This window comes from Malaclemys terrapin, chromosome 3 (genome assembly GCF_027887155.1).
Source record: "Malaclemys terrapin pileata isolate rMalTer1 chromosome 3, rMalTer1.hap1, whole genome shotgun sequence".
NCBI classification, from domain to species: Eukaryota; Metazoa; Chordata; order Testudines; family Emydidae; genus Malaclemys; species Malaclemys terrapin.
Genome location: NC_071507.1, coordinates 78,203,874 through 78,215,998, shown reverse-complemented (window position 1 = coordinate 78,215,998; position 12,125 = coordinate 78,203,874). Strand labels below are relative to the sequence as shown.

Sequence of the window (12,125 nt, the reverse complement as noted above, 5' to 3'; positions counted from 1 at the left end):
TGAGAAACAAGAGGATGCCAAAATTCAAAAATAAAAATGACTGATTAAAAAAAACATAAAAAGGCAACAGACAATCTAGTAGAGTTTACATTTCAGTAAGTACTTGCTTACCTGGAAATGTACTTCCTCTGACTCAAATCCACTAGGATGGAGCTGCTGAGATTTATTGCTAAGTCAAGCTCAGGAAAAAAATTCTCATCACTTGTGCAGAGATAACTAAGGCCTGGTCTGCACAGTTTTTATGCCCATATAACTATTTCAGTTAAGAGTGTGACATTTTATCTGTATACATATAGGGGTTTAACCCTCTAATGTGGATGCAGATATACACATTCCTTACACTGGTATAGCTTATTCCCCTTCCCTTTGGGAATAACCTATGCCTCTGTAAGCACTATTATACTAGTATAACTGCATCCTCACTAGAGGGTTTGTACAGCTTTAACTACACCAGTATAGTTAAACTGGTACAATTTTTGCATATAGACAATTCAGCTGTCTGACACAATGTGATTGTCTCAATATTTTGTCTGTTGTCTTATTGTCTTGGCTAATTTTAAATGAAATCTATTGCTGCTGTGATCAGCTAAAATATTTCTCTGAATTCTGCTTTTTCCATTTTAGATTGTTGTGCCAGGGTTTCTTCTGTTTATGCTCCATCTGCCCCTAGCCCAGTCTTATAGATTTAGTTTTGTCCTCAATTGAATGCAAACTGAAATGCCACTGCTCCTATACATTTTCATTTTGTTTTGTTTCATTGACGGTTTTTAAAATAAAATGGAAGTAAAATTCAAATAAAAAAATAATTTCAAATAAAAAAAATCAAATAAATATTTCAATATTTTCAGTTTTTTTGAGGGGGAGCAGTTTGAACAGAAATGTTTTGGCAAAGTCATTATGAATTCATGAATCTGCATTTTTTGGCAAAAAAAAGTTTAGTCTGAAAAAATTTGCCCAGCTCCACTAATAATATGTTTTAAATTTAAGCAACAATTCTAATACCTAAATAATATTAAGACTAAAGCCCATCTGATTTGTAATCTGTATCTTATCTTACAGACTTGCACTTGTCTATTCTGGGTCTCATATATTCTACAATTCCTCTGATGCAGAATCTATTCCTTTCAGGAGAATTGCACTCTGGAATATAAACTTTCATTTAAAAAATGAGACCTTTCTAGCCCATATGGTTTCAAAGATAATTTTGTAAATGTAAGGCCATCTTAAACCAGTGCAGTGTCGACCGTACACAGCAGAAAATAATAGTTCTGAGATATGTGTGAAATGTTCAGAGTGTACACTCTGAGGCCTAAAGATGACATTTTAATTGACAATAGTCTTAATTATTTCACTGTTGATCATTTCAGCAGAAACATCTAGCTAATACGCTTTTCCCGCAATCCCAAACAGCCTTGAAAGGTGCAAAAAAAGACATTTAAAAAATGTACGTGACGCTGAGGCAGAATATCCTCCACAGCAGAATCCCGGGATCTTGCTGCAGAATTTTGGTCCAACTTTCTGAGGAGTACGTGAGATCTTAAGTCTGGTCCTCTAGTAATGCTGCAAGGTGCGCAGTGTGACAGTGTACAAAACCACATTTTGTTCCTGCTAGCGAGGAGCAACTTATCTGCATCATGTCCTGGGGTGAAATCCTGGGCTCCACTGATGTCAATGGCAAAACTCCACTAAAGTTAATGGCAAGACATTAAATAGGGGCAGAATTTCACCCTGTAGTGTGTTTTATTGAATATATGTGTATGCAGGGGCCGTGGGGCCCTGGCATTTAAAGTGGCAGGGCATAGATCAGCTCATTCTGCCTGGCCCTCCTCTTCCCCTTTCAGGAGCCCTCTCTCCCTCAGCAGTAGCTTGACCCACCCAGGTCCATGAGACTTATGTCCACCACATTTTTTTAATCATTAGGCTTCTGTATGAGATCAAAGCACTGAAATAATATAGTTGGTGATTAGGGTAGCTTGGTGAACCTGACATCCATATGTATAAGGGCAATTTTAAGGTTTTAGATCTGATTTTTCTTTAGTTTTGCCTCTAGAGACCCAGATATGCTTACCTCTTCAAAGTTGCCATCCCTAAGCATAAGTTTAAAATCAAAAGAGGCAGCATTGTCTTTGTGGCGAGTACCTTTTGCAAACCTCAGATAAAAGAGTCTTCAAAAGTAAAAGAGATTCAGGGCAGTCTGCACTACCACTTAATTCAATCTAATTTATGTCGCTCAGGAGTGTGAAAAAGGACATCCCTATGAGCGACGCAAGTTACAGCGACTTATATTGTCCACACCAGTGGTACGTCGGTGGGAGATGCTCTCCCGCCAACATAGCTGCTGCCTCTCGCAGTGTGGAGTAATTATGCTGATGGGAGAGCGCTCTCCCATTGGCATAGAGTGTTTTCACCAGACACACTACAGTGGCACAGCTGCATCAGTGCAGCTGTGCTGATGTAGCACTTCTAGTGTAGACCTGCCCTCAGTCACGATGGTGAATAAGTTTGTAAAAACACTTAGCTCATAAACAGCATTGCTCATAAACAGCTCATAAACCAGTAAATCTCCAAGTGCTTTACAAAGAAGGTCAGAATCATTACCACATTTTACCAATGGGGAAACTGAGGCACACAGAGATGTGACTTGCCTAAGATCACCCAGCAGGCCAGTGGCAGAGCTAAGAATATAACTCAGGTTTCCAGAGTCCCAGTCGAGTGCTCTGTTCACTAGACTTGACTGGCAATCTAGAACACATGATGAGTATCTCCAAGTTAGCTCCCAATTTCCTCACAGGCATCAGCAAGAGTTGCCATCATATTTTGAACTTAAATATTAAAATCTGAAAATGTCTTTAAAATAATTACAATTTTTTCTAACACCGGGATAATTTTTTGAGCCCCAGAAGAACAAAGTCAACATCGTGGTTTGTGCACTGCCCTACATGACGAGTAGAGTTAGTCAAATTTCTGTTTTGTGGTAAATGTTAACCTTTAAAAATTTGATTGGAATGAAAGCAAATATTTTCAATATTTTCCATGTGATGGAATTTCTGAAAATTTTCAGATTTGGAAAATTTTGTTTTGGAATTTCAAAATTTCATTCAAATTTTATTTTATGGGGCAATTATTTTTATTATTTTGTTTCATAACTTAGTGACTAAGTATCAAACTGTTTCACTACAACATAAACTGGAGACACTGATCTAGAAAATAACTGTCGCAATCAGTACTAAATAGCACTTACCCTTAATAATGTTAAAAATAAAATGAAAATAATACAACATTGCAACTACAATTTTATGTCTTATTATGACACATCAGTAGCAGTGCATAATATTCACTGATGTTTCATGACAAGAGGTAAAATAATAATATAAAAATGATAAAACATAATAATTTTTTTTTTTTTTAATTTTTCCAACACAACCATTTTCCTAAATGAAAATGTTTTCCATTTCTATTCCAAACTATTTTTCCCCCACAGGAATTTTAGTGAAAAGCAATATAATTTTACAAAAAACTTCAGTTTCACTGAAACAGCTTTTTCCAAACTGTTGGAAAATTTTTGACGTTTTCCAACCTGTTCTAATGATGAGAACATTTTTTTTTAAATTTGCTTCTACACCATCTAAATTCAGGCAAAACAGTTCTTTTTTGTGTTCCTCTGTCTTAATTCCCACCATTCCTACAGCTGTTCTTGTTCCCTGTGTGATATACCATCAACCGTGTTAGAAGACGGAATACAAATGCTTCCGGCCTGCAAAAATTTGATGTACACCAAGTTCACCAACTCTTACTCAGCTACAGACTTGTCAGAGGAGCCATCAGCAAGTACAGTAATAAACCTAATTTTCTATATGCATTTCTGAGATGCGTTCCTAGGACACTTTTCAGTTGCCTCTATAAAGCCTTTCCCTATAGAGGTATCAAGAGTTTGATCCAAGATTAAAGCCACTATTGGCCTGCAATGTAGAGCATTTCAAGATCTCTAAAACCCCAAATCATGTTTAGCAATGGTGTAAGTGGCGTTAAACAAGGTTTATAGCTCCTCATGTTGCATTTTACTGAGCAGTCTAGTGCTAAGAGCTTCTTGTGGACAAACAGATACATTTTCTGCTCCTACGCATTTAACATGAGGAGAAGTGTGGGCATGCACATATAAGGAATCAGATCTAGAGCTCTTACACCCACTTACAAGAGGACTTTCCCAATAAAAAAACTTCTCATGCTTTCTGCAAATTACACAAAACACGTAATCTTTCTTTCAAGAAATTCCTGAATATTTAGCTTTCCAGGATTTCTGGAAACCGCATATACATTCGTATATGTCCAAGTTAATCATATTCCTTAACCTATTCCTCTGTGCCATGTTCTTCATGTTCATTGAGCCAGGGGCTTCAGTATTATTCTTTGCCAATTAGGGTGAGTTTTGTTGTTGTTTTTTGTTTAAACCTAAAAAAACGCCAATCAAGTGGCTTGACTTGTTCCAGACATTTTTCTCATATACAAAAAACCAACCACTTCTCTGTGTGTATAATTTTTATTCAAATATGTTTTAAAATATATTGTATACATTGCAAATTAGCTCTTCCTGCTTGGCCCAGGAAGTATAACTAGTAATTGCAAGACTAACAAATTAGAAAGAGGCCATCTCATTCCTAAAATCAAATTGTGTTTTGCAGAAGAAGCAAATAATCAGATTATAATGTATAGTTTAGTTTAGTACACAGCATACTCTTGTGCTTGGCTGGAAAATTAAATTTGCTTTGAACTACCTTCCTTTGAACTACCTGACTATAATTGAAAACCTCAGACTCATTCTCTACCTTCTCCAAGAACTCCATAAATCTGATCAGAGCACTAACAGACACCAGACTCTAACTGAGGCTTATATCAGGCTTACTCAATAATGTATTTTTCCCTGGTCCCACTCCTACTTCTTCCAAGGCATTACTTGTGTGGATGACATCAACTAGACCCATCCACCTCCTTTTTGACTATCAGCTCAGCCTCTCTTCCCCATTCGGTCTCCTCCCCTCTGACTTACCTAAATTCTATTGCTCTGCTTAGCCATTAGCCAACTTTTGAGGCAGCTGAGGTCTTTTTACTCCACTTCCACTCACCCCCTCTGGCCACGCTCTCTTCTGTCAGACAACTTGATTCTGCCGTGTTGGAGATCACCAAACTCTCACCCTGCCTCCCCTGTTGTTCTTGTCCAGCCAGCATGAAACCTGAAACTAATTATTAACTGTTTTACCTAGGAGCCCTAGTCATGGACCAGGACTCCATTGTGGTAGGCACCACACATACACAGATTAAAAAGATGATCCTTGCTCCAAAAGGCTTACCAGGAAAGCACTTCTATTTGTCCTGGACAAAAGGATTTTCCAAGCCTGAGCTATGTACCGTGGCCTGAGATTGGAAAATAGGTATGCTCTCACTTTCTAATCATACCTTTTATATAAATCACAACAACAGGGAACTTCCCTAACTGTGGGAAAGACAATAACAATCTGCTTACCTATTCAACATAAGAAAAATACTGCTGGAGAATTTATTAGAATCAAAATCCAGTGATTTAGACTTCTGAATTAGGCTTGTTACAAATAGGCTAGTGAATGAATAATAAAATCAGGTCTGATTTGTTGATGTAAGGATATTTATTTTGTATGTTTTGACATGTGATGTTGACAATTTGTGTTAATGGCATATAAAGCTTTAACTTTTTGAATCTTGATACCTATGGTCATTAAATAATTCCCCCCCCCCCCGCAATTACCTGCAACTGTGAAAATTTAAATTGATTAAAAAAATGCTTAAAAATAAACATCCATATTATCCATCAAAATTATAAAAAATTTTGTAAGTTATCCATCAAAATTATAAAAAATACAGCCTAAAAATACTGTATCCAAATGAACATTTAAGGCCTCCTCCAAATAATAAAGCCCACAAATAACTTGCAGGAAATCTAATTGGGGACAGGCTAGGGAAGGCAAAGGACCAGTTGTTTAGACTAGCCTGAGAAGCAGCATATTAATCAATGGGAGCCAAAGGGGAAGAAAATCAATTGAACAACATGGTGCTGTGGAGGCGAGGTCAGAGAGGATGTACTGAGGGGCTAGTGGACAGAGAATGGAGTGATGCTCTAGGGTAGGAAGTGACAAAAATGGAATGGATCTTTAACCTGATTGGGGGTGCAGAGGGGGTGAGTGTGGATTGGGAACAGAATCAATGGCAGAATGGGTTGGGGAATGTAAAAAAGTTGATTAGGGACAAAGAATAGACTGATTGGATTGGGATCTATAGAAGCTACATGAAAGATGAGCAGAGAACTGAATGGAGAGGCTTGGGAGGAAGGGCTGAGAATGGACTGATAGTGCTGGAGATGAACAGTAAAGAAATAGATGGAGGGGACAAGAGAAGAGTATAGGAAAGGGAGTGAGAGCAGGGAATGGAAAGTAGCATGGAGTGAACAGAAAAGGGGAGAGTAAATAAGAGTAGAAGAAGGGGAATGAAACAAAACTGATAACGTAACATGGAATAGAAAAGGTTAGAACTGCAGTGAGAGATGGAGAAAAATGAGGGTAGGATTTAATGAGCATGATAGAGTCAGAAAAATGAAAAGGTGGAAGATAATTACAGGAGGAATAGGATACAAAGGAAGAAGAAAGCAAGTCAAGTGGATATCGTATGGCAAAATGTTTTATAAAGTCAATCAGGTATATGTGTGTTGGACCTCTTTTGTGGGATGTAGAATGTTTGCAGCTAGTCATGGGAATCCATATTTCCTACTGTACACATGGAGAAGGGGGATAACTTTTTAAAAAAAATGTTAACACTGTTTTATTAGAATATTTTAATACATCTCTTGTGTTTTATGGGAAAGACATAAGTGCATTTTGGTTGCATGCTTTTTGGGTATCTTCATAGAATACAATTTACCATGGATTCCAAACAAATAAGAGGCAGGCTTCCTAGGATTTGTTTGTTTTGGTTAAAGTCTTCTAAAATATGTGAAATTGCATTTGGTAGTTCAGACCTTGCTCTGAGAGGATCATGGAGCCTCTCCACTGTATTTTGTCTTACATCTCCACAACACATAACCCTCCCCTCTTAGTTTTGTTTAGCTAGATATAAGGCTAGATTTAGTTATTGTTTTATAGAAAGCAAGGTGCCAAAACAATTAGAAACAACACACCTATACATTGCGTTGGGAGGCACTGGGATAGAGAAGAGAGATAGCAGAGCTAGTTGTGGGTGAGGAGCCAAATATTCTTATATATGGGAAACAGAATATACAGCTTTGGTTTTATGTCATGGGTAGAGCAGTAGAAAAATTCTCAAATTATTTAAACAAAAAAAGCTTTTGACTAAATGGAATTTTTCGTGCGAAAGTTCCAGTTTTCATCAAAATTTTGGTGGCTTTCACTGAAGACTGAAGACTTTTCTGTTATAAAAAAATGAATATTTTTAGTTTTCAGAAATTGAACTACCAACAAATTTTCAGTTTTCAGCTTCCAAAAGATATAAATATTTTGATGTAAAGCTAAAAACGTGTGTGAATTTTTTTTCAAGGTTATTAAAATACAACTAAAGCTGGTCAGGAAATGTAGGGATCTGGGGTTTGGGTTTGATTTTTAATATACATAAGTGACTCTGGCTCTTTTAAATATGTGTATATATTTAAGAAGTCCTCATATGCATCTGATGGAAAGAGTATGAGAGGGAGTGGCACAGCAATTTTGCAGGTTTTGGTAAACATGTATTGGTATTCTAACAGAACCGAGCTTGCCCCATGCTCCAATGTAGAAGTCCAGCTAAATACCAGCTGAATGCTTACTTTACTTAGCTCAAATCTTTTGCTTTGAAGTGTTCAAAAGCCTTCTAAAACTACAGGAAACTGCACCAGGTATTTTTTATGACAGGACCTTATCCCCACCCTTTTTTAGCATTTCTCCAAGTTGGATTTGGCTAACTTTTTATGGACCTGAGATTAAATCACCATAAACAAAGTAGGTAAGAGTCTGGCAATCTTTGATTTTCTTATTCCAAAAGAATAGTTTTAAAATATCATATCATACCATACCTCCACCAAACCCATCATCTTTTGTAGTCTCTGTTTTGATATTGGACTGATTTGACGCTGTCACCTTTGCGGTATTAATGGATTCCAGCAGGGAGACAAATTCCAGGAAATTAGATTCATTGGGTATTTGTCCTTCTTTAGCTTCTAAGTCAGATTTAGAAGTTGGCAAGGTCTTTTCTTTATCACTGATTATCTCCATGGAATTCTTACTTAAAATGTCTGTCCCACTGTCTACGCTCAGCACTCGAATGTGTCTCTTTTCATGGGCAGTTTTATAAGACAGAGGATCAAGGTTCTGTTGAATTTCTTTAGAATTGGAAGTGGTGACCAGCAAATTCTCTGAAGCATTCTCCAGATTTGGACCTAAACGAGTGTTAGTTTCTGAATGGTTATTTGCAGGATAGCTATGGTCCTTTACTGCGTTGTCCAGATCACCAGACTCATAGCCAGAACACTGGTTGGATGATGCATCGACCTTTAAACGTTCTGGGGTTCTTTCACTTTCACTGGCTTCCAGATGAACATTACCTCCACCATCATCAGACAATTCAAAAGTTATAACCGGAATTTTGATCTGTTCGTTATTTTTTTGACTGTGGAGATCTGCTATAGCTACACCAGAGTCTGGGTTTGAGCTAGTTTTCTCAGTACCTGACACCTTCAGATGGAGAGAACCTTCTAAATCACTCATTGTATTTGGTGTACTACTCATTGTAATAACTATTTTAATGGGTTCATGTAAATTAAGTTGGTCTCCAGGCAGAGAACTGTCAACAAGAGCAATAGCAACCTCACCATCTGAATAATCAAGATCTTCATTGGTATTATCAACATGAAAAGAAATTTCCACAGGCCCATCGGTCTCTTTGGTTGCAATTGTATTACACTGTGGGCAGTTATGATTAAAGCTTTCATGGGGTGATCCATCCGGGAATTTCTCTCTTTTATAACTTTTTGGATTACTTAAATGCTCTGAAATAATAACTGAATTTTCACTGCCCCATTGCTCAAAAGAAATGCCAGTTCTTAAAATGTCATACTGTGACAGAGAGAGATTTGACAACTTTTTAACCAGATTTTTGTCCATGAGAATATCTTCTGATCCAAAGTAGGCGGAAGGGTGCAGCTTCTCTTCTTTTTCATTTGTTCCATTACTGATAAATGTCTCCATAGCTGCTGGTTTTGCTACTATTGCCGATGTGGTAGAATCTGACATATGGGCTGTGGAAATAGGTAACATATCCGCTTTGATATAGGGTGAGGTAGATAAAACTGGTGGTGAAGCCTGGTCTTCTAACATTGTTACCCCTAATAAGAACATACATATGAGTGAGGTCGCACAAACAAAAGTCATTATGCATTATAGATGTCAATATTCCTATGCATCAAAACCAGCCTGCAGAGCTAAGGAAACATGGAAATACAGAACAAAATAGTTGATAACATTAGACAGAAATTTACTATGGAATGTAACAATTGTTCTCTGCTAACTGACTTTCACAATTTTTTGCATCTAGCTAAGAAATTAGGAAGATAATTTTCTTGTTTAGGAATTGTATGAAAAAGAGATTTTTATTTTAATTACCTGGAAATATGGTTCTTACTCATGTGAGCAATAAGATAAGGGTTTGCAGGCTCTGGCCCAATCTCAGGGTGAAAGGGGCCTTTACAATATGTTAGCGTTGCAGTTCTACTCTAGGTCAGGTTCCCTCAAAAATCAAGAGATAGTAGCAGCAGCAGCATATACATTTTAAAAAACAAAATAAAATAAAAATCACAAGAATCCAAACAAACAAAAACAATCTGCCAAACCCAAACATTACACTGCACACACAATTCTCTCCCTGGGGACAGGATGATAGAAAGAAGGAACCAATGTAACAGATATTAGTCATGTCACCTCATGCACTGCAAGAATCATCACAGATACTACAGTGATGAGGGTGGTGTAAGAACCTATGCAGAATGGAATTCTGGAACTTGTCGTTCATGGACCATTGGAACTGAAGGCACACTAAGGCATGCTGGGAATGCTGTCAGAGTGAATGAGAAGAACCAGAGACTTTAAGGGAGCAGGATGCGTTGCTGAGTCTCTCCAGGCAAACAGCTCAGGAGAGTCTTTGGTGGAGACAAGGGAAGAAGCAAAACTGGTAGTGATTCTGCAGGCTGAGTTGAGCTGAAAGGGGCCAGGCTATGGAAGAACACCCAGGAGATGGAAGACCTGGGAAGAAGCCAGAGGGGCAGGTGGAGAGAAGGACCAGGAACTCCATGGAAAAGAGAGTTCTATGGACTTTGTTACTGAGACATGGGTTGGATAAAGCTGGGGAGCTAGTAACAGAGGGTTCTGAAGTAGCAGGGGAAAGGTGGTGGTAGGCTAACGAGCCAGAAGTAGCCAAGGGCAAGAAGAGGCCATGATCAAAGGAAGTGTAGAGGGTTTGGGGTGTGAGCTGACCACTAGCTTTCTGCTTTGGGGTCCATGGCACAGGGCTTCCAAGAGAGAGTGGGAGAAAGTCCCCTTCACTCCCCTTAATCAAAGTGCACAAGGTGCATAGACCCTTAAGGAAGGGCTGTGGCCCAGAGCAGGTGAAAGGCAGGGGATGGGAAACCAGTTTTGGGACTTTCCTTTGACTTTTGTTTACCCTGGCAGAGATGGGGTTTTTCTAATTTAGCTACAGAACTCAAGGAAACTATACAATTAGTTATCCCCAAGGAGGGGAAAGTGATGCAGCAGCCGCACTTGGCCCTGGAACTGGTAAGCCTCTGGTACGGGCTGTGCATGTACTGAAATACTTTTGGCAAGCAATGTTTATAGAAAACAGTTAATAAAGGTTAAAAAAAAGCTTTCAAGATACCTTTGAGATCTTCAACAGTTTCTTGTGTTGGCAGCTCCTAAAAAAATGAAATATATTAAATTCATTGTGTTCAAATTAAATACTGTTTTTAAAAATTTGGAATTTAAACTCAACAATCATCTCATCAATTGTTAGTACATAACATTCAGTAACTTGCGAATGCACCAGTGGGAGCTGCAGATGGTGAAAGGTGAGAAGAAGGTGATGCTATAGTATCAGTCATGGTCTACCTAATAGTTCAAATCACATTTGTGACATTCAGGATAAATTCTGAGATGGATTTTTTGCCAGTCAGCAGCCCCAGAGGTGGGGTTTTAGTCAGAAGGGAACAGAGAGCACATATATTGGTTTCCCTTTTTCATTTTATGGATTTTTTTATCTGTGAGATTATCAGGTTTCCTTTCCAATATTTGAAAAGAATCTCTTACACAATGCTGGAAAAGAAAGACATCTAATTTAGAAGACTAGGTTGATAACCTGAAAAAGAGTACTACGGAGAAAATCAATGTGGTGTTGCCCCTCCTAGTAGCCAGAAGCCCCTTTGGCACTGGGCACCAGCACTGAGAGCAGGAAGACCATTTCTACTGTCCTCTCAATGCTCCTGCTGCTGATGCCCAGGCAATCAGGGGAAGGAGCCTGGACTGGCAAGGGAATAGACTGGGACAAGGGGAGGTGAGAGTAGGGAAGAGTGGAACTGGGACAAGGAGCTGAGGAGGGAGATTGGGACAGAGACAATGACAGGTGGGGGAGGCTAGGGGCAGAAAGGGCTGTAATACCTAGACACATTTCCCTCAGATCCTGAAGTAGAATCCAGTATTCCTGAGTGTCAATATTCCTCTGCTATCAGCAAATAGCTGTGAAACCCACTGGCAAAATGTGTGCTTCATCTCCTTCTAGGGGTTGTCCAACATAGAGGGTGACAACCTACTACTTCTATCAGTTACACTATTATTACTCAAGTGGCAGAGGTCTGTGCTGTGGATCTAAAGGTTCTAACCCTGCTTATGAGCCATGTTGGACTCTATATGGTTCTATATGATGGAATTTGTTTTGTTAGTTACATTTTTAAAAGCCTAGGAAAGTACATTAAAAAACTACATTAAAAGAACATTAAAGTTGCAAAGTCAAGCACTCAAAAGTCAGAAAATGCCAGAATTCAAATTGTCCATGCAATCTTAATTCGTCCC

The 12,125-nt window shown here is 38.4% G+C and overlaps 1 protein-coding gene across 1 annotated transcript in view; it reads right to left on the bottom strand.

Annotated features, from left to right (window-relative positions):
* The window catches only part of PCNX2 (pecanex 2), a 248,771-nt gene that overhangs the window by 216,103 nt on the left and 20,543 nt on the right, over positions 1 to 12,125 (bottom strand). Inside the window, exons 4-5 of the mRNA XM_054021531.1 lie at positions 10,939 to 10,975; positions 8,087 to 9,394 (exon numbers count right to left, since the gene is read on the bottom strand). Coding sequence (XP_053877506.1) covers positions 8,087 to 9,394; positions 10,939 to 10,975 — 1,345 coding nt within the window. The remainder of the gene's footprint in view (positions 1 to 8,086; positions 9,395 to 10,938; positions 10,976 to 12,125) is intronic.